Source organism: Sus scrofa, chromosome 2 (genome assembly GCF_000003025.6).
Source record: "Sus scrofa isolate TJ Tabasco breed Duroc chromosome 2, Sscrofa11.1, whole genome shotgun sequence".
NCBI lineage: Eukaryota > Metazoa > Chordata > Mammalia > Artiodactyla > Suidae > Sus > Sus scrofa.
The window spans coordinates 69,337,272-69,364,230 of NC_010444.4; the positions used below are offsets into that span (position 1 = coordinate 69,337,272).

Here is a 26,959-nt window from a genome sequence, read left to right on the forward strand (position 1 = left end):
GCCCCACCCAGCTCACTCACCCCTTGCGCCCTGGGAATTACCACTCTCGCCCCTCCGCCAAAGGACCCACGATCCGCGACCTGGGTGCCCACCCCCACAAACATCCTGAATGCACGACTCTCCATCGCAGCCTCAAAAATCAGAAGCCACTGGCGCTATGATCATGCACAAGTCTTAATTTAATGGGTAAAAACATTAAATTACACACACAACAATTTTTTCCATAAAGCTTAATAAATAGAATGTGTTAACGCTGTACAAGGGACTGGAAAACAAGCTTTTAAACAAAATATGAATGAACTCATACTACCCTTTTACTGATTTGGAACACCCCCCTCCCCCATGCCCGAAAGCAGTGTGCACACTTGAGGTCTAGCTCTGGGTATAGCTGGCCAAGGTCGACAGGTTCCAGGAGCCTTGGAAGGAATGACCTCACTCTGGAGCTAGGGCTTTAAACGCTCTGCCCTTGGGACTTGTCTGTAGTCCCAGCAGTCTGGGGGGTGGAGGAAACTGAACCGTTTAGGTGGCTGTTGCCTGCAGGAGCCCTTCTCTGCCCAATACACCAAAAGGGGTGAGAGGAAAAAAAATGAGAAATGCACCTCAAACACACACACCCCAGAAATCAACACCAACAAGCCACAAACTTGTGCCCCTCGGCAGTGGGCAGGAGGAGCTAAGGGAGAAAGTGTTTCTTCCCTTCTCTTCTGACACAGAACCCAGCCGGGTCCTGTTGCTGGACTGGGTGGCCCCAGGTCACAGTGGTGCCACTGTGTGCCGCTGTAGTATGTCCATGAGATCCTGAGCACCTCTCCCCCTTGCCAGCTCCAGGGGTGTAAGCCCCCTGGCGTCCCTGTGATGGAGATCAGATTCAGCAGCCAGGAAGCTGACCACAGAGGTGTGGCCCTCTCTCACAGCCAGATGAATGGGGAGTGCCCCGGTGCCATCAGGTGCATTGACATCAGCGCCGTGCTCTACCAACACTTTCAGGGTGTCAAGGAATCCAGTACGGGCTGCATCGTGGGCCGGAGTGGTGCCGGAAGCATCCTGGACATTGGGGCTGGCACCTTGTTTCAGGAGCTCCTGGGCGATGGTGGGGCTGCCAAACATCATGACCTGTTGGGGGCAGAGGGTCAGGGGGTCCTCAAAGGAGGAGGCCCAGGAAAATGGGGGACTGGAGAAAAGGGTCATTCAGGAGTAGAGAATGCCAGAGACAAGGTCCTCTAGAGAATGAGAAATTTGGGGGAATATAAGCTCCCAGGCAGAACAAGATCTCCTGAGAACAAGAACCCTCAAAAAACTGATCACCCCCAGGATAATACATCCCCTAGGGAAGAGCCCCCAAGGAAACTTTCAAGGAACCTAAGACCCTCCCCCAAGGAACCTGAGACACTTCTCTCCACATATGGGAAATCATCAGGAAATATGAAACCCCCACCAGGAAACAGACCCGCAGAGGATGAGAACACCCCCATCAAGGGAAAGGAGAGGCCCAGGGAATTTGAAACTCCTTCTCCAAGGAATGTCCCCCTCCCAAATAATGGGGATGCTCCACAAGGTACCTGACCCCTTCAAAAAATGGGATTCCTATTTTGTAAATGCCAAGGGAATAGGGATTCCCATGTACTCCCTTATTGGGATCCTCCCCCATAATATACCAATATGAAAATCCCCAGGGAATGGAGACCTCAGGGAGACACCCCCACCCGAAGCTGGATACCTCTCAGAGAAACTACCTCCCCCACCCCAGATGATGGGGACGCCCTGGAAACATGAATCCCTCCTTCCAGAGATCGGATCCTCCATGGAAGCTCCAAGAAACCGAAGCTGTCCCCATGAAACCGGGATTCAAAGAAGCTGAACCCTTACCCAAGGAATAAGAACTTCTCCTGGGAAACTGAATCCTCCGCAATCAGAGAACAAGGAATTCTCCAAAGATGGAAAGCCTTCCCCTCCCCCAACCTAACCCCATCCACCACCCACCTAAGAAAGGGGACATCAGGGAGCAAAGTCAGCCCAGAGATGAAGGAACAGACCCCAGTTGGCCACCGGGGACAGGAGACGAGAGGGAAGGGGTCTGGGGTCTCGGTCCTCGGCCCACTCCCCGCCTCGCCCTCGCTGCGGGGCCGGCCGGGCCTCACCTGCAGCGCCGTCTTGCCAAAGCGGTTCAGGACGTCGGGGTGCACCAGTTCGCGGTGCAGAAGGCGGCGCACCTCCTGCACGTCGCCCCGGGCCGCCGCTCCGCTCAGCCGGTCGCCGGCGCAGACCTCCTCTAGCAGCATATCGATACTGGCGGCCTGCGAAGCCCCTCGCCCCACCCCGGTGCGGTCAGTGCGGGGGAGCCCAGCGGCGATGGCCCTAACAGCCTTCCAGTCGCGTCCCCGGCCTGCGCTAGGATCCCGGTCCCACTCGCTAGTCCGGGGCTCCGACGCGACCCCCGCCCTCCCAGCTGGCTCCTCCCCCTGTCAGCCGGTGGGTAGCGAGGGGTTGAGAGCCCGGCCCAACCCTCCGCTGCCCACAGGGGCCTGCCGGCGCCCGCCCCTTAGGGGCCGGGTCTCCCCCAACTCACCCTCCCTCCTCCTCGACGGGCGGGGTCTGTTCTGAACCGACTCCGCGGCCGCAGTAGCCGAGCCGGCCGCCAGGGGGCGGAGCCACCACGCTCGGGGCCCCGCCCCCGAGCGCCGCGGATTTGTTTTCTTATGAACTTGCTACGTTGTAGCCCAGCAGCATTGCCCGGCTCGCGACCCTGTAGTGTCCCGCCCTCGCGGCCAGCACAGCCAATGGCCACGCGTCGTCAGGGGGGCTTTGCGCTCCAGAGGGGGCGGAGCCGTTGCTGATTGGGCGAGCTTCGGCGACCGGTGAACCGCCGGCAATGGCGGGGTTTTCAGTTTTTCAAACGCGCCGGGCGGGCGGGAAAGAGGGCCTGTTTAACTGACCCGGGGGATTAAAGGTCAGGGTAGGGTAGCGCGGGCTGCTCCAGGGCCTCGGCACCTTCGGGGGAAGGAAAGCAGGGCTGGGGCCGCCCAGTTCGGGATTCTCCCGTTCAATTACAAGATTAAGTATTTATTAGCTCTTATTGTACGCTGAGCGCTTTATTTAATTAATTTACTCTGTGCAGGAACCCTTCCTCGCGTTGGGGAGCGTACATTCAAGCACATAAATTTAGCGGTAAGCAGCGTGAAGAAAACAACGTGGAAATGGAATGGATGAGGAAGGAATCGCATTCAAGTTCAAGGGCGTGGAGGAAATTTCACGCTACAGCTGCAACGTGGATGAGGAGCGAGGCAAAAGTCGCGGTCGGAGGCTCTCAATAGAGGCCTTCAAACATTTACTGAGCACCTACTGTATAATAGGTGCCGAAGTGGAGAGCAAGCCGAGTACTTCCTGCTTCAGGACGCCGACCGTTTAGGGCTGGATAAATCGAAAATTAAATATTTTCAGAGTATACTGATAAAACGGCATTAAGTAATTCCTTTTTTGGGAAAGGAAGGCCTTTGAAATTGAGAGGTCAGAAAGGGCCACCCTGAGGAGGTAACATTTGGTTTGACCTGAAAATTAAGGGAAAAAGCCATGTGGATTTCTGGGGAAAAATACGCCAGGTGGAGGCGCTACAGATGCGAAGGCCCTGAGGTGAGAGAGTGCCCAGTAAGTACAGGAAGAGTGAGGTATAGAGGGAGAGAGTGGGAGGGAGGGATAATGCACTTTGGTCTTGTGGGCTGCGGTAAGCACTTGACTTTTACTTTTTAAAAAGAATGGAACCCTGGGAGGGTTCTGCGCACAGGACCCACGATCTGATTTAGGAGTTAACAGGTGCCCTCTGGCGGCGATGAGGGGAACTGGCTCTCGTCGGGGAGGGGAGCCCTGAGCCAGGGGACCAAAGTGGACGGAGGCAACAGAGAGGGCCTAGATGAGCAATGACCGGGGCTGAGAAATGGATATGTGTTACCTACTCTTATCCCAGCACTTCAGGTACATGGCTGGCATCCCCAGCCCCCAGCCAAAAAGCACATACACAGCAGCTAGATTAATTTTTTTAATGCCATCCTAAAACTCAGAATGGGTCAGCAGGGCCTCTGGGCTCAGCAACTGTGGAGGAGGGGCACCCTCCCCCCACCTCCTAAGGCAGGTCACTGCAAGAAGGCACTCACGAGGGGGACTTCAAGCCCCTCTTCTATTTCTTCATATAAAATTGGAGGTGGGGAGGGGCAGGAGCCTGGAGACAGGGAAACCACCCCGCCCAGCCTATGTGTAAAAGAAAAGGCTGGGAGCGATCCTGGTGCTGAGAGCAGGAAACTGCCAATTCAGACGCTGCCCTCACACACAGACATGCACGCCATCGTGCCTCCCTCTCTCTATAGAGTCTTCAGTCGGGGGCCTGGGGAGAGGGTGGCCCATGGTCAAGCCCCCACCTCTTCTCCCTTCTAACTGGTACGAAGTTGATAATCTGCAGGGAAACAATGAGTGGGGACCATCTCAGAACTAGGGAAAGAAGGCAGAAAGACAGCCCCCCACCCATCCTGAAATCCATCCCCTTCCCCACTATTCATGATTAGCTGCATATTTAACAAGGCTAAGGATGGGCTCAAACACAGGAACAGTAACCAGGAGTTCCCATCATGGCTTAGCAGTAATGAACCCAACTAGGATACATGAGGATGCAGGTTCAATCCCTGGCCTCGCTCATTGGGTTAAGGATCCGGCATTGCCATGAGCTGGGGTGTAGGTCACAGATGTGGCTCAGATCATGAGTTGCTGTGGCTGTGGTGTAGGCTGGCAGCTACAGCTCCAATCTGACCCCTAGCCCGGGAACCTCTATACGCCTCAGTACAGTCCTAAAAAAAAAAAAGGGACAGGGACAGTAACCACAGCAACAAGCCTGTTTCCAGGCAGTACATGGCACTGCTATGTGTTCAGCTCCTCATCCAAAACCTATCATCACAACCCTAGAAATGGCAAATCCCCCGCCCCGTTTTTTTTTTTTTTTTTTCTTTTTTGGCTGCCCAGCGGCATATGGAGTTCCCAGGCTAGGGATCAGGTCTGAGCCACAGTTGTGACCTAAGCCACAGCTGCAGCAACAATGCTGGACCCTTAACCCATTTTTTAAAAATTTTTTTGGTTGGAGTTCCCGTCGTGGCGCAGTGGTTAACGAATCCGACTAGGAACCATGAGGTTGCGGGTTCGGTCCCTGCCCTCGCTCAGTGGGTTAAGGATCTGGCGTTGCCGTGAGCTGTGGTGTAGGTTGCAGACGTGGCTCGGATCCCGCGTTGCTGTGGCTCTGGCGTAGGCCGGTGGCTACAGCTCCGATTCAACCCCTAGCCTGGGAACCTCCATATGCCATGGGAGCGGCCCAAGAAATAGCAACAACAACAACAAAAAGACAAAAGACAAAAAAAAAAAAAAAAAATTTTTTTGGCCATGCCTGTGGCATGCAGAAGTTCCTAGGCCAGGGATTGAACTTGCGTCACAACTATAACCAGAGCCACAGCAATGATAACACTGGATACTTAACCCACTAAGCTACAAGGGAACTCCCTGTCCCCATTTTAAAGACAGGCAGGAGTTCCCCTCGTGGCGCAGTGGAAATGAATCTGACTAGGGACCATTAGGTTATGGGTTTGATCCCTGGCCTCGCTCAGTGGGTTAAGGATCTGGCATTGCCATGAGCTGTGGTGTAGGTCGCAGATGAAGCTCAGATCCTATGTGGCTGTGGCTGTGGCATAGGCCGGCAACTGTAGCTCTAATTTGACCCCTAGCCTGGGGACCTCTATATGCTGCGGGTGCGGCCCTAAAAAGCAAAAAATAAAATAAAGACAGGCAAACTGAGGCCAAGGGTGGCACACTGACAAAGATGGGGTAGACCTGTAGCCAAGCCTTTTGAGGTCTGGCACCCTCTGAGACAGAATGTATCAAAGCCCCAAGACCATCCCCTTCATCTCCTTGTCCCCATCATGCCAGGAAGCCAGGCTGCCTTACCGCCACTCTGGGTAATATAGCGGACCCAGGGCAGGGCCTGATAACCACTCTTCTCGATGATCTTCATATATCGGACCTGCAAGGAGATGAAAAGAGGTGGCTCAGGCTATAGGAGGAGAGAGCCAATGGGACCAAGGGGATATATATATATATAACTTGGGGGAACAAGAGAGCATAGACCATCAACCATAATTTAAAAAAAAAGAACGCATAGGCTGGGAGTAATGACGTCACATGGCTCAGGGCAAAAATGTGGCAAGGGCAGTGTGGGGTGGGGAGGGGGGAAGTGGTCCAGGACAATGGGAAAGATGGCACCGTACAAGGGAATGGCACAGGGCAAAGCGAAAGGGGGAGGGACCCAGGCTGAGAGCAGAAAAGGTAACACTGTTGTAGGAAAAGATAAGGCTGATGGCAAAGGAGAGATGACTCAGGCCAGGGAAGGCCAAGCCGAGAGATGGGAGAGAAGGGATCCCACAGAGGTCAAGGAGAGGAGCCCCCCCCTTGCCCACTCCCTTCACCTGGATCCCGGAGACAGTGAAGTAGGGAATCTCAAACTTGACCCCGATGGGGGGCCGGCCCTCCACTTCCTCCTTCTCCACGCTGGGGAGGCCAAAGTGGGCACGCATCAGGTACTCCTTGCCTCCCTGAGGGCATATGGGGGTATCAGACACACTGAGGGGACCCCTCCATACCCTAGAACATCTTCACAGCAGCCCCCAGGGCAGGCTTGGCTCTCAGCCCATTTTGCAGACCAGAAAGTCAAGGCCTCCTGGCCCGAGACTCATAGCCAAGCTTCTGACTGCAAAGGCTGGTCAAGGGCCTTCTTTTTTTTTTTTTTTCATTTTACTTTTTTGGCTACACCTGCAGCATATGGAAGTTCCCAGGCTAGCAGGTGAGTCAGAGCTGTGGCTGAGACTCATGCCACAGCCAGGGCAACACCAGATCTGAGCTGCATCCGTGACCTACACCATAGGTTGCAGCAACACCAGATCTTTAACCAACTGAGCAAGGCCACGGATTGAACCTGTATCCTCACAGACACTATGTCAGGTCTTAATCCACTGAGCCACAATGGGAACTCCAGGTGGAAGGCCTTCTAATTATCACCTCCCATTTTCCAGGCCCCAGGGAACCTCTCCAGATCACAGAGACAGACCAAATCTTCTAGCAGCCCCAGGACCTGGGGTGGGAGTGGGGTGAAGGGGCGGGGACCATAACAACATCCTGCCTCTTTCACAGATGGGCAAACTGACGTTCCATGAGAGGAAATGGGTCTCCCAAGGCCATCTAGCTCAGAGAGCCAAGCGTGAGCAATCTGAACCCAGGGCTGGTTTCCTTAAGACTTGAGATGGGAGAGCTTAACCACCAGACTGGCCTGGTTTCCACCTTTTCGCACATGTGGCGCTCTGCTTTATTCTTTGCCTCAGTCACAAGCAGCAGGGGCCAGGCCCCCGGATTTCCCCCCAACCCCAACAGTGCCCGGGACTCACCGGGAATGACTTGATGCTCCAGATAACGACATTCTTCTCTGGCACGTACTTGGCACTGCCCACACTGGTTTTGAAGCGTGGGGAGTCAGCATCGCTGGGAACAGGCACAGATATCTCCACACTGTTGGCCACCGACTGCTTCTTAAACTGCCCCTTGGCCTATCAGTGAAGAGAGTGAAGAATTCACTCATGCAGATATTCACCAAGCCCTTTCCACGCCATCTTACCGAGAGCCTTCCACAACCTGAAGTGGGGACCATGATCCTGTCCATTTTCCAGATGAGGAAACAGAGAAGTTAAGGCATTGGCCTGGAAGTGCACAGCCAACAAAGTGGCAGAGCTGGGCTCCACACCCACAAGAGACTCTAGAGGCCCTCCTCCTATTTTTTTTTTTTTTTTTTAAGGACCGAAGGTATAGCATATGGACATTCCCAGGCTAGGGGTCCAATCAGAGCTGCAGCTGCCAGGCTACGCCCCAACCACAGCAACACTATGTCCGAGCCACATCTGTAACCCATACTGCTGCTCGCAGCAACACCAAATCCTTAACCCACTAAGTATGGCCAAGGATTGAACCTGCATCCTCAAGGGGGATTCTTTTTAGGGCTATACTTGGGGCATAGGGAAGTTCCCAGGCTAGGGGCTGAATCAGAGCTGCAGCTGCTGGCCTACACCACAGCCACAACAATTCAGTATCTTTAATGCACTGAGCGAGGCCAAGCATTGAAACTTCATCCTAATGGATACTAGTCAGGTTCTTAACCCACTGAGCCACAAAAGGAACTCCAGAGAGGCCCTGCTCTTGGCCTTCCATTTGGAAAGTGTCCAAACACTTTGCGTGGGTTCAAAATGATCCTTCATTTGAGCAGCCCTTAGTGCAGGCTCTGCTCTCAGCACACTTCACAGATGAGAAAATGAAGGCTTCTGACCAAGATGCACAGCTGAAACTTCTGACTGCAAGGTCTGGATGGGTCCCTCAGCCCTTCAGTTTTCACTGGAAAGCTGGCATTTACTGAGCCCTTACCTCATTCTGGGCCCTGTGCCAAGCACTCAACTCTTTCATTAATTCTCTAAAGTAGGATCCATTCCTGAAGTCCATTTTATGGATGAGGAGACAGAGAGAAAGAGCACTTTGCCCAAATCACATAGCTGGTAACTGGCACAGCAGAAATTTGACCTGAGCCTGTATTCTCAGGCCTCACATGCTCTCCTTACAAAGTGGAGTTTCCTGGTGGCTGAATGGGTTAAGGATCCAAATTTGTCACTGCTGGGTCTCAGGTCATTTCTATGGCACAGGTTCAGTTCCTGGCCCGGGAGCTCCCACATGCCACAGGAGTGGACAAAAAACAACAAAACACCAAAAAACAATCCCAAGACGAATAAGCAAGTTACAACATTAGATCTAGATTTAGATTTGTGTGACATGGGACGAGCTTTTTTTTATTTTTATTTTTATTTTTTTGTCTTTTCAGGGCCATACCCATGGCATATGGAGGTTCCCAGGCTAGAGATCTAGTCAGAGCTGTAGTTGCCAGCCTACGCCACAGCCACAGCCAACACCATATCTGAGCTGCATCTGTAACCTACACCACAGCTCATGGCAATGCCAGACCCATAACCCACTGAGCAAGGCCAGGGATTGAACCCGCAACCTCAAGGTTCCTAGTCAGATTCATTAACCACTGAGCCACAACAGGAACTCCGGGACAAGCTTTTTTTTTTTTTTTTTTTTTTTTGTCTTTTTGTCTTTTTGTTGTTGTTGTTGCTATTTCTTGGGCCGCTCCCGCGGCGTATGGAGGTTCCCAGGCTAGGGGTTGAATCGGAGCTGTAGCCACCGGCCTACGCCAGAGCCACAGCAACGCGGGATCCGAGCCGCATCTGCAACCTACACCACAGCTCACGGCAACGCCGGATTGTTAACCCACTGAGCAAGGGCAGGGACTGAACCCGCAACCTCATGGTTCCTAGTCAGATTCGTTAACCACTGCGCCATGACGGGAACTCCCGGGACAAGCTTTTTAACACAAGAATTCTGTGTCCTGGAGTTCCAGTCATTGACTCAGCAGTTAATGAACCTGACTAGTATTCATGAGGATGCAGGTTCAATCCCTGACCCCGCTCAGTGGGTTAAGGATCCAGTGTTGCTGTGAGCTGCAGTGTAGGTTGCAGACAAGGCTCAGATCTGACGTTGCTGTGGCTGTGGTGTAGGCCAGCAGCTACAGCTCTGATTCAACCCCTAGCCTGGGAACTTCCATACGCTTCAGGTGCAGCCCTAAAAAAAAAAAAAAAGGAAAAAAAAAAACCAACATTACAGAATTCCCTGGTGGCTCAGCAGGTTAGGGATCTGGTGTTGTCACAGCTGTGCCTTGGGTCACTGCTGTGGTGTGAGTTCAATCCCTGGCCTGGGAACTTCTGCATGCCACGGGGGCAGCCAAAAGAAAAAAAAAGTCATGTAGCTTGAGTCCATGGATATAAACACTAGAAATCAGCAGAATGAAATCTTTACGGTTACAAATATGGGTGGCAAAATTACAAAGAAAAACAAAGAAATAATTTACATGAAATTCAAAATGGTGACTACCTGTGGGTAAGGAGGGAGCAGTAACTGGGGGAGGAACAGGTAGGGGTTCAGAGGCTCTGGTCAAGCCAAGCACATTCAAATAAACTGGGTGATTTACTATTACTCTTTAAACCATTGAAACATACTCTATGGTTTATATACATATATTAAAACAAATAAGTAAAACAGATCATGTGGCAGATGGCGATAATACAGAAAAAACAGCAAGGAAGGGAAGCAGAGAAATCAGGGAAGGCTCCTCTGAGGAGGTGACATTTAAGCAAAGAGCTGAAGGAGGTGAGGAAAGGAGCCATGTGAATATCTGGGGGGCTGGGAGCAGAGTGATTCAGGGAGAGAGGACAGCTGGGGACCATGCTTGGCATGTGTGAGAACCAGCCAGAAGACTAGCAAGGCTGGAAGGAAGGAGCAGGGAGGAAGGTGGGAGACGAGGGCGATGGGAGGGGCAGATTGAGCATTGTGAATAATTATTTCCCAGGGCCCACCTTGACCATGATCTCCACGCGGCTGTGGGAGAATTTCTCAATTACAGATTCAATCCAGATCAGCGGCTTGACCTACAGATAGAAGAAGTAGGAGTTCTTTGAGGCTCCAGGTCAATTCTTACCCCCTGCCATGGCCCTGACCCTGCCTCACCTGAGTGCTGAGTCGGTAGGACATGAGCTCGAAGTCACCATCGGGTGGGATGAAGGAGATGGTGCGGTCATTGTCAAAGCGAGAGAGCCGCACACACTGGTGGAACTTCACATCCTCTAGTTCCACGGACTTGTTCTTGCTCCCTGAAACTCGGAGCCGAGTTAGTGGGGCAACCCTGGAGCTGGTCCCTAACCCTACCTTCCCCATCTACCACTAGGACCACACCCATTTTACAGCTGAGGAAACTGAGGTGCAGAATGGATGAGTAACTTGCTCAGGGTCACCTAGCTGGTGAGGACCAGAGAGCTAGGATCAGAACCCAGAGAATCAGGCTCTTGCAGTCAAGTTGTTAAACATGATGCTATTCCCTCTCCTGCTTCTACTAGAATGTCAGCTCCAGGAGGGCAGGTTTTTTTTTTTTTCCCCTTCACTGCTGTGTCTTTGCTCCTAGCACTCAATAATGAAGAAGTATTAAGTGGTCCAAGAACCAGCTGCTGTAGTACTTAAAATGACCAGCAGAGTGCGCGCAAACGCTATTCGCAGCTCTCTGGGTTATGTCTCCCAAGGAGGTGAGGTCTCAGGCTCCCCTATGCACCCTCTTCCAGAAGCTTACGGCCAGTGAGCTCGAAGAGCACGCGGTCGTTGAGGCCCAGCCGCAACTCAGGCATTCCCGATAGAAACACCTTGAGCTTAATGGTGCCCACGATCTCACTCAGCAGGACACTGCCATTGGCGTTGACCTGAAGAGGCACACATGGGGGGGGGGTCAACAGACCTAGGGCCCCCCTCCCAAGGCCCGGGGCTGTGGCGGGCTGGGTGTGGGGGCTCACCAGTAGGTTGACTGACTCTATGACATCGATGAAGACCTCGTTCTTCTTGTACTTTATGCCCTCTGAGCGCCAGGACACAGCATTGGTGACAGTGGGCGGCACACGCGACTTGCCAGTCTCCAGCTTGTTGCCCTGCTGCGTGATGTACCTGGCAGGAGGGCAGGGGGATGAGTAAGGTGGGCCCAGGGACACTTTCCCGGCCCTCCCCGACTTCCTCACACCCTGTGGCTGACCCATGGCCCCCTTACTCCTGCAGGATTTTGCTGTCGGTGGTCTGGGGGAAGCCAAAGTCCATGAGCTCATCTAGCAGCTCGTAGATGATAACAAAGTTGTCTCTGATACTCTCCTCCTCCAGCTCCTTGAAGTATTCAGAGAATACCTGGGGATTTGGAGAGACAGAAACCCACAGGTGGGGCTGATGTAGCCTCTGCAATGGGCTGGGTCGCCACTCATCCAGCTAGCCACCCCCCAAAAGCAACTATTGAGCACCTACTATATACCGAGGTTATTAATGGTGAAACAAAGCTAACAGGGTCCCTGTCCTCATGGAATGGTCTGGCGTGGGAAATGTACTGGTAGTGGGACCAACATTATTAAACATGTTGGGTGCAATGATGAGGAAAACACAACACAAACAGGAGCCCAGAGGCAGGGAGAGCCAAGAAGACTTCCTGGAAGAGGAATTGGAAGGGCTGAGAATGATTTTTATGGACCAGAGATCCCTGTGTTGTCTGGTGATGTTAATGGATCCACCTTAGAATAAGGTTTGTAAACGCATAAAATAAAACACATAAGGGAAGGAGTTCCTGCCGTGGCTCAGTGGTTAACGAATCTGACTAGGAACCATGAGGTTGCGAGTTCGATCGCTGGCCTCGCTCAGTGGGTTAAGGATCCGGCGTTGCCGTGAGCTGTGGTATAGGTTGCAGACTCGGCTTGGAGCCTGCGTTGTTGTGGCTCTGGCATAGACTGGCGGTTACAGCTCCAATTTGACCCCTAGCCTGGGAACCTCCATATGCCGTGGGAGTGGCCCAAGAAATGGCAAAAAGACAAAAATAAAAATAAAAAATAAAAAATAAATAAAATAAAAACACATAAGGGAGAAGTTCCTGTTTGTGACTCAGCCTGTAAAGAACCCGCTAATGGAGTTCCCATCGTGGTTCAGTGATAACAAACCCAACTAGTATCCAAGTTGAGGACAAGGGGTCAATCCCTATCCCACTCAGTGGGTTAAAGAGCCAGCGTTGTTGTGAGCTGTGGTGTAGGTTACAGACATGGCTCAGACCTCTGTTGCTGTTGCTGTGCTGCAGGACGGCAACTGCAACACCAATTTGACCACTAGCCTAAGAACTACCAGGTTCGATCCCTGGCCTTGCTCAGTGGGTTAAGGATCTGGCATTGCCAAGAGCTGTGGTATAGGTCGCAGATGTGGCTTGGATCTGGCATTGCTGTGGCTCTGGAGTAGGCTGGCAGCTACAGCTCCAATTAGACCCCTAGCCTGGGAACCTCCATATGCTGTGGGTATGGCCCTAAAAAAAAAGAAAAAGAATGGTATATTCAAAGTGTTCAATAAATTACAATATGATTAGAGGATATGATATTAGCAATAATGCTAATAACACTTATTGAGCACTTACTGTATACTGAGCACTGTTTTAGGTACTTCAGAGGTATGAATTTGATTAATTTGTACAACCATCCTGAGGCAGGACTTAATATAACCCCCACTTTAGAGGCACAGAGGTTCCCATCATGGTGCAGTAGAAATGTATCCAACTAGGAATCATGAGGTTGTGGTTTCAATCCCTGGCCTCACTCAGTGGGTTAAGGATTCAGTGTTGCCATGAGCTATGGTGTAGGTTGCAGATGTGGCTCGGATCTGGTGTTGCTGTTGCTGTGCCTGTGGTGTAGCAGCTGTAGCTCTGATTGGACCCCTAGCCTGGGAACTTCCATATGCTGTGTGAGTGTGGCCCTAAAAAAAGCAAAAAAAAGGGAGTTCCTGTCGTAGCGCAGTGGTTAACGAATCCGACTAGGAACCATGAGGTTGCAGGTTCAATCCCTGCCCTTGCTCAGTGGGTTAACGATCCAGCGTTGCCGTGAGCTGTGGTGTAGGTCGCAGACGCGGCTCTAGTAGGCTGGCAACTACAGCTCCAATTAGACCCCTAGCCTGGGAACCTCCATATGCCGTGGGAGCGGCTCAAGAAATGGCAAAAAGACAAAAAAAAAAAAAAAAAAAAAAGCAAAAAAATTTTTAAATAAAAATAAAAGTAAATAAAAAATAAAAAAAATAGAGGCACAGAGAGAAGTGACTTGTTCAAGGTCAGACAGCCAGGAAGTTGGTGAGTGGGTTTGGAACCCAGTTCCCTTTAGTTCAGATTATTATTTTTCCTTTTTCTAAGGCCATACCTGAGGCATATGGAAGTCCCCAGGATAGAGGTCAAATTGGAGCAGTAGTTGCCGGCTTATGCCACAGCCACAGCAATGCCAGATTTGAGATGCGTCTGCAACCTACACCTTAACCCACTGAGCGAAGCCAGGGATCGAACCTGCAACCTCATGGATACTAGTCAGGCTCATTACCACTGAGCCATAATGGGAACTCCCCCCTTGGTTCATATTTGAGCAGGATACCCTCTGAGGAACCTCCCTGGTCCCTGCCCTATAGGGAGAGATGATACCATAGCAGCTAATGAGAATACAGAGTGATGGGGCGTTGATGGGGGCACCCCCAGGGAGGTCAGGGAAAGCTTCCTAGGAGAGATGGATCCTGAAACAGGCAGACAAAACAGGTGGACAGACAGACCAGGCAGCCAATGGAAGGCCAGAACCTACCTCCACTGTCTTGTACAGGAAGGAGTACACAAGAGAGGCGTTGGCATTCTTCAGGGTGGTGGCCACCACTGCAGGCAGCAAGGTTAAGGAAAAGGTGCCATTTTGGAGGGTTCCAATGGAGTACAGACCCTGAAACACACACCCCCAGCCCCCACCCCTGCCCCAACCACCCTCACCCTCCAGCTTGAGCCACGATGGGCTGTGTGTCTCCTGTGCTGACCCACCTTTTCTGGGCCTGAGCTGCCACCACCCCAAGCCCCCAGGGACCCACCTGTGGCTGGATACAGTAGAGGTTGCTGTATTTGATCCACAAGAAGTGGACCCGGCCATGGCTCAGCAGTGGGGCCAGGGCACCCTCCTCCTCCCGCTGCATAAGCAAAGGCATGAAGTGCTCGATCTCGCTCATGGCCACGTCGCCCTTGTAGTTGCGGCTGATCAAGGGCTGAGAGTGGACAGAGAAGGGCTGGTCACCTCTGGGATCCAGGGACATTCCTGCCAGAGGCATCAGAGCACGAGGCTCTGAGCCCACTTGCTGGCTAAGGGGTGTGGGCAAGGCTCTGCCTCTCTGCACCTCAGTTTCCTCTTCTGCAAAATGCCAGGATATTTGTGGATTTATTTATTTATTTGTTTGTTTATGTCTTTTCTAGGGCCCCACCCATGGCATATGGAGGTTCCCAGGATAGGGGTCCAATTGGAGCTGTAGCTGCCAGCAATGCAGGATCCGAGCCGTATCTGTGACCTACATCAAAGCTCAAGGCAATGCTGGATCTTTAACCCACTGAGCAAGGCCAGGGATCAAACCCACAACCTCATGGTTCCTAGCCAGATTCGTGAACCACTGAGCCATGACGGGAACTCCTGTTTGATGATTTATTTCATTGTCACCACAAGCGTGAGGTTGGTGATCTCATCATTTCCATTTTACAGATGGGGAAACTGAGGTATGAATCATCTCCACAGTAAGTGGGGAAGCCAAGAATTGAATCCTGGCTCTAGAATTCCTGCTCTCAAGCACGGCTTCTATCACCAAATAGGTAAGGTAGAGATGATGAAAGGAAAGAAAGAGAGGAGTTCCCACCATGGCACAATGGGATTGGGAGTGTTTCTGTGCAGGTTTGATCTCCAGCCTGGGATGCAGGTTTGATCTCCAGCCTGGCACGGTGGGTGAAGGATCTGGTGTTGCCAAAGCTGCAGCACAGGTCACAACTGCTGCTGGGATTTGATCCCTAGCCCAGGGGAACACCATATAAAGGGAAAAAAAAGGAAAGAAAGAAGAGAGAAAAAAAGAAAGAGAGAGAGAGAAAGAAAAGAAGGAAGAAAGGAAGGAAAGAAGAGTTCCCTAGTGTCTCAGCAGGTTAGGGGTCCACCGTTGTCACTGCTGTGGCTCCAGTTGTAGCTGTAGCTTGAGTTCGATTCCTTGGCCCAGGAATTTCCGCATGCCATGGGCGTGGCCAAAAAAATAAAGAAAAAACAAAAAAAGAAAAATGATTATACCCATATACATCTTCTAGTTCATATGCTCTGTCTGGCAGGCAGTAGCAGTCAATAATAGTAGTACCTACTTGGGGAGGTTATGTAGTCCAGTGTTTTAGAACCCAGCGGGCACTAAGCAGGTCCTCACACACCTTAGCTTTCAATATTATTATCAGGAATATTACTCTCACCACCACTATTATTATTGCTATTGAATGACATGACAAATGGGAGGGGATTCCAAGAAGGGACAAGGCAGCCTCAAAGGATAATTAGGGTCTTCTGCCTGTGCTGTTCTCCCCAAATAATAATATGGAGGATGATGATAGAAATAATTTCAACAGATTAAATGCCAAATGTTTGCAGCAGGGGAACTGTGCTAACTAATATACAGACATGGGGTTGTGTTCTTTCTTCTTGGGTGGGGACTGTCTTATTCATTCCCATTTGCATGGACAGTGAGACTGAGGCTCAGAGAGGCGAGGCCCCTTGCCTCAGACACGCGACTGGTAAACAGCGAAGGTGGGATTAGCGCGGGACACCCAGGCCTTGGGGGAGGGGTGTTCCTACACACCAGAGCTTTCTGGGGCCTCGAGACCCGGAGGCCCGCCCCTGGGTCGGGGAGAGCGGAGCCTCACCTGTCCGTCCCCTCCTCCCCGCCCCCAGCCTCACCTTGCCCTTAACGTCGAGGATGAAGACAGCGGAGGCGGACATGGTGGCGGCCGGCGGACTAGGGAGGTGGGAAGGGAACTCCAGGAGGCGACAGTGGCGCCGCTTCCTTCTTCCTGCGGAAGCGCCCGCGCGCAGGTGAGGACCCAGGTGAGCGCGTCTTAAAGGGGAGGTCTCCAGGTGAGCGGCGCTGTCGGCCGACGAGAAGACGCTGCGAGGGCGGAGCTTCGGCTGGGACAGCTGCCCCGCCTCACTTTCCCTTTGCATCCTGGAGTGTCGATGGGCTGGGCGGAGATCTCAGACCAACCATCTATCCATCCAGCCAACAAACTATTCATCCATCCATTCATCCATCTAACCATCCAACCAACCACCACCCAGCCACTCATTCGTTTCTCTTGTCACTACCACGCGGGTATTCATCCCATAGAGCAGGGACTTGTGTTTTTCATGCCTGGGGCCTCAGTGACTAGTGCTGGCTGGGTGCTCAATGTGTGCCTAATTAATTAATACCCTACATATTTACTAATTAATGTCTTCATTCACTCGCTGATAAATTCTTCCACTCCATGCCCGGAACTGCGGCTTTTTTTTTTTTTTTTAGAGCCGCAGCCACAGGCATATGGAGTTTCCCAAGCTAGGGGTCTAATCGGAGCTACAGCTGCCGGGCCTACGCCAGAACCGCAGCAACATAAGATCTGAGCCGCATCTGCGACCTATACCACAGCTCACGGCAATGCAGGATCCTTAACCCACTGAGCAAGGCCAGGGATCGAACCCGAAACCTCATGGTTCTTAGTCGTATTTGTTTCTGCTGTGCCACAATGGGAACTCCCAGAAACTGTGGTTTGCATGCTGCACAGGACAAATGTAGCTGCTTTTACTACTATTCCTAATGTTACTCTTTTATTAAAAAAAATTTAGGGAGTTCCCTAGTGCCCTAGTGGCTAGAGGACCCAGCATTGTCACTCCTGCGGTGTAGATTCTATCCCTGGCCTAGAACTTCTGTGTGCAACCCAAAAAATTATTTTTGTAATTTTTCTAATTTTTTATACAGTTTTGTTTGTTTGTTTTGTCCTTTTAGGGCTGCACCCATAGCACATGGTGTTTCCCAGGCTAGGGGTCAAATTGGAGCTGCAGCCACCAGCCTACGTCACAGCAATAGAAACTTGGGATCCGAGCCGCATCTGCAACCTACACCACAGCTCACGGCAATGCCAGAGCTTTAACCCACTGAGTGACACCAGGGATCGAACCCACGTCCTCATGGATGCTAGTCGGGTTCATTAACCACTAAGCCAAAACAGAACTTCTTTTTATATAGTTTTTAAAGGTCACACTCCATTTACAGTTATTACAAAATATTTCCTATGTTCCCCATGTGTTGTAAATACAGCCTCGTAGCCTATCTTACACTCATTCATTTGTGTCTTGCCTCCCCTGCATTGCCCCTCCCCACCAATGGCAACCGTTTATTCTCTGTATCTGTGTCTGCTCCTTCTTTGTTGTATTCATTAGCTTGTTGTTGTTGCGTTTTGGTTTTATGGGTACACCCTCAGCACAGCAGTGACAACGCTGATCCTTAACCTGTTGAGCCAACAGAGAACTCCAGTTTGTTGTATTTTTTAGATTCCACATAAATATCGTACAGTATTTGTCTGTCTTTGTTTAATTTTTATTTTATTTACCTAACTTTTTGCAGGTCACACCAGCAGCTTATGGAAGTTCCCAGGCTAAGAGTCAAATTGGAGTTGCCACTGACAGTCTACTCCGCAGCCACAGCAACGCAGAATCTGAGCTGCCTCATAGAACTACCCCGCAGCTCATGGCAACACTGGATTCTTAACACACTGAACGAGGCCAGGGATCAAAACCATGTCTCGATCCATCCTCATGGATACTAGTTGGATTCAGTTCCACTGAGCCGCAAAGGGAACTCCCCATGTTTGTCTTTCTGTCTGATTTATTTCACTTACTGTAATGCCCTCCAAGTCCATCCGTTTTGCTGCAAATGGCAAAATGTCATTGTTTTTTACGGCTGAGTAATATTCCATTGTGTCTATAAACATCTTTATCCATTTATCTGTTGTTGCTTTTTGTTATTGTTGTTTCTTTGTTTTGCTCTTTTAGGGCCGCACTCTTAGCATACAGAAGTTCACAGGCTAGAGGTCAAATCAGAGCTGTAGCTGCTGGCCTACATCACAGCCACAGCAACGTGGGATTCAAGCTGCCTCTGAGACCTACACCACAGCTCATGGCAATGCCAGATCCTTAACCCACTGAGTGAAGCCAGGGGTGGAACCTGCATCTGCATGGATGCTAGTCAGGTTCATAACCTGCTGAGCCAGAACAGGAACTCCATGTTACACATCTTGAAAACCAAAAAAGGTAATTCCTGATGAGGTCGGGAGCCCTGAAGGCCGGGGGCGGGGCGTGTATGGTTGTTGAAAAATGACTGGGGTTCCTGAAGCAGAAAGATCAGGGAAGGAGCTGACCTTTAAGAAAGGCCTGAGGTTCCCTGTAAAGGATGACAAGAGACAAGATGGATAAGAATGCATCACTGCCTGTGGCTATTTGCCCAGCCCTTAACTGTGTTAAGGGCTTCTTGGGCTTCTAGTCCTGAATTTGCACCATGACATTAGGAGCCAGGACAAGCCAAGAGAAAGTCCCAGGGAAGAACCTGGCACAAAACTGGTACTAGTATTATTTCTGTTGTTATTGTTTTGCGTGTGGGCTGGTTGAGGGCACAGATTCTGGAGCCCATGGCTTGGGCTCAAGTCCTGGATCTGCAAGGAGCCAGTCGGGTGGCCTCAGGCACCTGGCCTCCCCTCCCAGGATCTCAATTTGCATGGCTGTAAAATACTGTTGAAACTATCCTTTCCTATAACCAACAAAAACCTATTCTATAGCACAGGGAACTGTACTCAATATTCTGTAATAAACCATAAGGGAAAAGAATCTGAAGAAGAATATATATAGGCATTCCTGTTGTGGCTTAGCAGTAACAAACCCAACTAGTATCCATGAGGATGCAGTTCAATCCCTGGCCTCGATCAGTGGGTTAAGGATCCAGTATTGCTGTGAGTTGTGGTGTAGGTCACAGATGCAGCTTGAATACCAAGTGGCTGTGGCTGTGGTGTAGACTGGTAGCTGCAGCTCAGATTCAACCCCTAGCCTGGGAACTTCCATATGCCTCAGGTGTGACCCTAAAAAGCAAAAAAAAAAAAAAAAGAATAAGAATAGATATAGATATATATTACAATTGAATCACCATGCTGTACACCTCAAACTGACATGATATTGTAAATCAACGGTACTTCAATTTAAAAAAAAAAAAACAGGAGTTCCCGTGGCTTAGCGGAAACGAATCCGACTAGGAACCATGAGGTTGTGCATTCGATCCCTGGCCTTGCTCAGTGTATTAAGGATTTGGTATTGCTGTGGCTGTGACAAAGGCTGGCAGCTGTAGCTCCAATTTGACCCCTAGCCTGGGACTCTCCATATGCCGTGGGTGCAGCCCTAAAAAGCAAAAATAAATAAATATAAATAAAATAAAATAAATTTAAAAAAATTTAAAAAAACAGTAAAACAAAACAAACCATGCTCTTTCCTAATTAAGTTGTAGTGAAGCTCGACTGAGTTATTACATCCAATATGATGCTTGGAACTGTGCCTGGGATGGAACAGACGCTTGATAATGTTATTATTATTATTTGCTATTATGATTTGTTGTTATTATTGTTGTTTGGGGGCACCTCCAGCAACATTTGGAAGTTCCCCAGGGCCAGGTATGGAACCCAAGCCACAGCAGTGACAGCAACAGACTCTTAACTCGCTGGGTCAATGGGGAACTCTGTTATTATTATTTACTGTATGGCAGTTAAGGGTACAGGTGCTGGGATGGAATCCTGACTCCACTATTGGCTGTGAGATACCTCTTGTGCCTCAGTATCCCCTTTTGGGGGGGCTTATTGGGGGGTTTTTTGGCCTCACCCATGGCGTATGGAAGTTCCAGGCCAGGGACTGAACCTGTGCACCATAGCAGTGACCTAAGCCTCTGCAGTGACAGTGTTGGATTCTTAATCCACTGTTCCACAAGGGAACTCCTCAGTTTTCCCTTCCGTTAAATGGGTATGCCTCCTTAGGCAGCATAACTGGGCATCACTCAATGCCTGGCACAACACCTACACTCCCTGCTCATCAGCTATTATGGATTCTGTGTTTCACTACAAAATTGTTGGACATCTGGAGGTAGGGGTTGGAAGGAAGTGGGGGGGAGTCTTGGGCTGGCTGGGAACAATCCTGCTCCATCGAGGGAGGGAAATTCCTGCAGTCCTCCAGGGAAAGAGGCTCAGTTCTCCCAGGCTTAGTCCCTCCTTCCCTAAACCAGCCCAGGGCCCTTATTAATCCCTGAGGAGGGGAGAGAGGACGGCAGCTATCAGATCCACCCACTGTGTTCCTGCCATGGCTCAGGGGTTAATGAATCTGACTAGCATCCATGAGGACGCAGGTTCGATACCTGGCCTTTCTCAGCGGGTTAAGGATCTGGTGTTACTGTGAGCTGTGGTGTAGGTCGCAGAGGCGGCTCGGATCCTGCATGGCTGTGGCTGTGGTGTAGGCCGGCAGCTCCGATTTGACCTCTAGGCTGGGAACCTCCATATGGCCCTAAAAAAAGAAAAAAGGAACCACCCTCTGCCTCTTGGTCATTCACTGAGCCCTTATTTTCATGTTCCCTTACAAAGAAAGAGAAGGAGCCATTCCTTTGTGGTGCATCAGATTAAGAATCTGGCATTGTCACTGCAGCAGCCCAGGTAGCTGCTGTGGTATGAGTTCAGTCCCTGGCCTGTGAATTTGTACATGCCACGAGCATGGGGAAAAAAAGAGTTGAAGCCACTTGCCCAAGGTCACACAGCAGTTGAACCAGAATTTGAACCTTACTTATGGAGTTTGAGAACTGGGACCCAGACCTCTTCCAACTCCTCTGCTACATTTCAGGATACAAGTATTACTCTTACTAACAATACCTAACCCCTATTTGGTGCTCACAATACCCAGGGCTAGTCTAAAAGTCTCCCATGTGGGAATCCTGAAAACAATGCTTTGAGTTAGGAAAACCGTTTTCATCATTTGACAGATAGGAAAACTGAGGCTCAGAAAGAACAAATGACTTATATAGAAGTCACCCAGCCAGCAGAGGCAGAGCTGGAATTCTAGCCCTGCGAAGCCCAAGGTTTTATGCTGCCTCTGCCCAAAAGAGGGGAGTCCTCCATGCTCCTACCAGCCCCTTGCTCAGTCGCCGACCCTGGTGGATTGAGTGAGGACATGGTCAGGTCAGGCTTTCTCCCCAGCCCAGGCATCCTTGAACTTTGCAAGGGCCCTTCTCCTGGGGCCCTCAGATGTTTTCAGACAGTAAACAGAACCCAAAAGCCTGGGCCCAGCGCCCTGGAATCTGAGACTCAAGGCCTGTTTGGCTGAAAAATTCATGAGCCCAAAAGCTTCAGTGAGGTCAGAGAACAGAGAGGCTCTGTGTGCCCAGAGCCTCGCTACAGCTGCAACCTCCCCCAGCCCCAGAGGATGGGGCCCTGCCCTAGTTCCTCCTAGATGCCTATGGGGGACCCTGCCTCTAGACACACCCTGCACCCCTTCTCCATACCACTAAAGGGATCTCCCTGAAACTCAGTTCTCACAACCCTCCCTCACTCTCACATCACCCATGACTCCCCATTGCCCTCAAGCTGTTCTGCCTGGCACGGTTTCACCTCTGCTGACCTCTCCCACAAGGCAGCCTTGAACTCATTGACTCAGACACTCTGACCTCCCTAATTTCAGTTCCTCTTTCTCTCCTTCCTCTGGAACATGACCGCTCAGTGCATGACATCTGCTTTCTCCACCTGCTTCTCCCTCAGTTTTCAGGTCTCCTCTGCAGAATCCCTCCATGACCTCTCACCCCTTGCATAGGTCAGATGATCCTTCCTCTAGGCTTTCCCAAGTCTCCCCTGCCCCCCCCCCAACCCTGTCATTAGCTATGTTGTGCCATTTTTTAAAAAATCTACTAAGAAACTTTTGGAGTTCCCGTCATGGCGCAGTGGTTCACGAATCTGACTAGGAACCATGAGGTTGCAGGTTCGATCCCTGGCCTTGCTCAGTGGATTAAGGATCTGACGTCACCCTGAGCTGTGGTGTAGGTTGCAGACGTGGCTCGGATCCCCCGTTGCTGTGGCTGTGGAGTAGGATGGCAGCTACAGCTCCAATTCAATCCCTAGCCTGGGAACCTCCATATGCTGCAGGAGTGTCCCTAGAAAAGACAAAAAAAAAAAAAAGCACTACTAAGAAACTTTTATTAGGAGTTCCCATTGTGGTTCAGTGGGGTAAGAACCTGACTAGGATCCATAAGGATGCAGGTTCGATCCCTGGCCTCATTAGTAGGTTAAGGATTCAGCAATGCCATGGCTGTGCTGTTAGCCAGCTCGCTCCTACATCTCTTGATTTGACCCCTAACCTGGGAACTTCCAGATGCCATGGGTAGGGCCCTAAAAAGAAAAAAAAAACCACTTTTATTGGAGTTCTCTTGTGGTACAGCATGTTAAGGGTCTGGCATTGTCACTGCTGTGGCTGGGGTCCTAACTATGGCTCAGGTTTGATTCCTGGTCCAGCAACTTCCACATGCCATAGGCAAGGCCAAAAAAACAAACAAAATCTTTTATTGTGGTTATATCTATCTATATCATAAAATTTGCCATTTTAAGCATCCAGTCCAGCGGCATTAAGTACATTCACATTATTGCACAACCATTACTGCTGTCCATTTCTTGAACTCTTTCCTTCTTCTGCTTCTTTTTTTTTTTTTTTTTTTTTTTTTTTTTTTGGCTCTTCAGGGCTGCACCCACGGCATATGGAAGTTCCCAGGCTAGGGGTTGAATCGTAGCTACAGCAGCCACCCTAAACCAAAGCCATAGCAATGCCAGATCTCTGCAACCTACATACGACACAGCTCCCAGCAACGCCGGATCCTCAACCTGCTGAGCAAGGCCAGGGGTCGAACCTGAATCCTCATGGATACTTAGGTTTGTTACCACTATGCGAAGGAACTTCTCTTCCCTTCCTCTGAAACAGAAATTCTGTCCCTAAAAAGCAATAACTTTCCATCCCTCTTCCTCTGCCCCAGCACTCACCATTCTACTTTCTGTCACTATGAATTTGACTCCTCTAAAAGTAGAATCAGGAGCACCTGTCGTGGCGCAGTGGTTAACAAATACAACTAGGAACCCTGAGGTTGTGGGTTCGATCCCTGGCCTCGCTCAGTGGGTTAAGGGTCTGAGTTGTGGTGTAGGTTGCAGACGTGGCTTGGATCCCGCGTTGCTGTGGCTCTGGCATAGGCTGGTGGCTACAGCTCTGATTCAACCCCTAGCCTGGGAACCTCCATATGCCTCGAGAGTGGCTCAAGAAAAGGCAAAAAGGCAAAAAGGCAAAAAAAAAAAAAAAAAAAAAGTAGAATCATACAGTACAGTGTGACTTTTTTTTTTCTTTTTGGCCACCCTTCGTGGCATGTGGAAGTTCCTGGGCCAGGGATGGAACCGTCACCACAGCAGTGAGAATGCTCAATCCTTAATCTGCTGATCCACCAGGGAATTACATGACTGACTTGCTTAAATCTATTTTTTTTTTTTTAGGGCACCTGAGATACATGGAAGTTCCTGGGTTAGGGGTCGAATCAGAGCTGCAGCTGCCAGCCTACACCACAGCCACAGCAATGCCACATCCTCAACCTGCTGAGCAGGTCCAGGGGCAAAACCCAGTCCTCATGGATACAAGTCAGGTTCATTACCACTGAGCCACAATGGGAACTCCCTTAAATCTATTTTTTGAAATAGAGTTTTAATTACCCAAGAAACCTAAGAATACAGTCTCCCACTAAAGAGACAGAAAGAAAGATAGGACATTGCAGATCAGAAAAATGTCCCTTTCCCCTTCCCCCTCCCCCATCCTGGTCCTTCTGACATCTCCTGCCATGTTATGATTTTTTTCTGTTGTGACTTGCAGATGTGTGGTGTGTACCTGTTTGATATCTCCCTCTCTCCTTTGCATACCGTCCATGAGTGACCAACTAAACATGATTTGCTATTTTTACACACTGGCTGAGTGGTGTGGAGTTTATGTGAATGGTGAAGTCAGGCTCCTCCAGTTAAAATTCTTTTTTTGTTTGTTTTTAGGGCCAAACTTTCGGCATATGGAGTTCCCAGGCTAGGAATCAAATCAGAGCTGCAGCTTCGAGCCTGTGCCACAGCCACGGCAACATGGGATCTCAGCTACATCTGCGACTTACACCACAGCTCAGGGCGATGCCAGATCAGATCCTTAACCCACTGAGTGAGGCCAGGGATCAAACCTACATCCCCATGGATACTAGTTGTGTTTGCTATCACTGAGCCAAGACAGAAACTCCTTGGGTTCAAATTCTTGTACAGCTCTGTGCTCACTAACTGTGTGACTGTGGGTTAATTACTTACCCTCTTTCTGTCACTTTTGGCAACTGGAAAATTGTTACAAGGAGTAATACAAAATACTTAATACATTGCTTAACCTCCCTGTGTCACTTTCCCTGAATGGAAAATGGTTATAAAGATTTAATGTAGGGAGTTCCCGCCATGGCTCAGCGGAAATGAACCCAACTGGTATCCAAGAGGCGAAGGTTCAATCCCTGGCCTCACTCAGTATTAAGGATCGGGGGTTGCCATGAGCTATGGTGGAGGTGGCAGATGTACTCGGATCCCGAATTGCTGTGGCTGTGGTATAGACCAGCAGCTACAGGTCCAATTCAACCTCTAGCCTGGGAACTTCCATATGCCTCAAGTACAGCCTTAAAAATAAAAATAAAAATAAATAAAAAGATTTAATGTAAAGCACTTAACACCTCACCTGATGCTGACTAAGCTCTCTATTAACATTTACCCTTGTTTGAATCTGCAGAGCCACCTCCTTCTTTCTTAAACTGCTGAAATGTTTTCCACTTTCAAAATGTAAGGTGTATTAAGAAAGGGCAGAAGTCATGTAACTGTGAGAAACTGAACCCACCTGTTAAACCACAGTCGTGTTTCCGGCTCCTGAGGAAACTAAGCTATGGCCCCATCAGTTACTATCAACTGCAAAGGCCGCCACTAATCCATGTTCTGTTACCCTAGGTTGATTAGCTATGCCTGTCCTAGAACGTCATACCAAAGTGTCTGGCCTTTTTCACTGGGGCATAATGCCTTTTTTGTTTTTGTGTGTGTTTTTGTCGTTTTTTGGTCTTTTTAGGGCCCCACCTGTGGCATGTGGAAGTTCCCAGGCTAGGGGTCAAATCTGAGCTACAGCTGCAGGCCTACCCTCAGGCATAGCTACACGGGATCCAAGCCATGTCTGCAACTTACAACGCAGCCCACAGCAATGCCAGATCCTTAACCCACTGAACAAGGCCAGGGATCAAACCCACATCCTCATGAATACTAGTCTGGTTCATTCACTGCTGAGCCATGACAGGAACTTCTGGGGTATAAAGCTTTTTATTTATTTATTTATTTTTTATCATTCATGCTGTTGCACATACCAGTAGTTCATTTCACTTTCTCTCACTCTCTCTTTCTTTCTTCCTTTCACCTCATGGCATATGGAAGTTCCCAGCCCAGGGTTGAACTGAAGCTGCAGCTGCTGACCTATGCCACAGCCATGGCAACACTAAGTCCAAGCCCATTCAGTGACCTACAGTGAAGCTTTTGGTAACGCTGGATCCTTAACCCACTGAGCCAGGCCAGGGCTCTAACCCATATCCTCATGGATACTAGTTGGATTTGTTTCTGCTGCACCGCAATGGGAACTCCCTGGTTTTATTTTTCTTAGTAAATAAAATACCTAGGAGTAGAATGTCTGGATCATATGGTAGGTGCCCGATTAGAAACTATTGGAGTTCCTTTTTGGCATAGCAAGTTAAGGATCTGGCATTGTCACTGCAGTGGCCCAGGTCACTGCTGTGGTGCAGGTTCCATTTCTGGCCTGGGAACTTCCGCATGCTGCACATGTGCCCCCTGCCCCCCCAAAAAACTACCAGATCTTCTTCCAGGTGGTTGTGCCATTTTACATTCCCACCAACTGACCCATTCTGACCCATTCCCATTCTGAGCCACAGCATCAGCTCACCGTGCTTGAGGTTACCAAACTCTAAAATTCTTGCCAATGTGATGAATGAAAAATGGTATCTTTTTTTCTGTTCACTGGCATACAGTCAGTGCTCAGAGACCCTATTTGCTGCAGATCCTCACCAACACTTGGTACCATTAGTCTTTTGAGTTTTAGTTATTCCAGTGGGTGTGTAGTGGTGAACCATCAAGTTTTATTTTGCATTTCCCTGATGACTTCATTCTTTTTATTAGTTGTATGGTGTTCTCTCCTGTGACCATATCACTGTGTCGTATGCACCCCTCAGTTGGTGGACGTATGCCTTCTCCCCCATT

The 26,959-nt window shown here is 50.0% G+C and overlaps 2 protein-coding genes across 3 annotated transcripts; both read right to left on the reverse strand.

The window, feature by feature from the left end:
* CDKN2D (cyclin dependent kinase inhibitor 2D) lies at positions 157-2,727 on the reverse strand. Its single transcript, XM_005654859.2, has 3 exons — positions 2,567-2,727; positions 2,139-2,294; positions 157-1,113 (listed from the first exon to the last, which is right to left on the reverse strand). The coding sequence occupies exons 2-3, from the start codon at positions 2,277-2,279 to the stop codon at positions 754-756; spliced, it is 501 nt and encodes a 166-aa protein (XP_005654916.1). The 5' UTR covers positions 2,280-2,294; positions 2,567-2,727; the 3' UTR covers positions 157-753.
* On the reverse strand, positions 4,018-16,635 carry AP1M2 (adaptor related protein complex 1 mu 2 subunit). Of its 2 annotated transcripts, XM_013987439.2 has the most exons (12): positions 16,479-16,635; positions 14,619-14,775; positions 14,334-14,401; positions 11,753-11,883; positions 11,505-11,652; positions 11,288-11,414; positions 10,675-10,817; positions 10,524-10,595; positions 7,461-7,619; positions 6,489-6,614; positions 5,971-6,046; positions 4,018-4,441 (listed from the first exon to the last, which is right to left on the reverse strand). In XM_013987439.2, the coding sequence occupies exons 1-12, from the start codon at positions 16,518-16,520 to the stop codon at positions 4,419-4,421; spliced, it is 1,272 nt and encodes a 423-aa protein (XP_013842893.2). In that variant the 5' UTR covers positions 16,521-16,635; the 3' UTR covers positions 4,018-4,418. The 2 variants fall into 2 exon arrangements, with proteins under 2 accessions (XP_013842893.2, XP_020939449.1); XM_021083790.1 differs by having other exon boundaries at positions 11,288-11,652.

Coding starts and splice junctions, on each gene's coding strand:
- CDKN2D (XM_005654859.2), bottom strand. CDS start 2,279: ATGCTGCTAGAGGAGGTCTGCGCCGGCGACCGGCTGAGCGGAGCGGCG. Junction 1,114..2,138: donor TTGGCAAGACGGCGCTGCAG/GTGAGGCCCGGC, acceptor TGCCCCCAACAG/GTCATGATGTTTGGCAGCCC.
- AP1M2 (XM_021083790.1), bottom strand. CDS start 16,520: ATGTCCGCCTCCGCTGTCTTCATCCTCGACGTTAAGGGCAAG. Junction 11,884..14,333: donor TCCTGTACAAGACAGTGGAG/GTAGGTTCTGGC, acceptor CCAAATCCCCAG/GTATTCTCTGAATACTTCAA. Junction 6,047..6,488: donor TCACTGTCTCCGGGATCCAG/GTGAAGGGAGTG, acceptor ATCTCCTTGCAG/GTCCGATATATGAAGATCAT.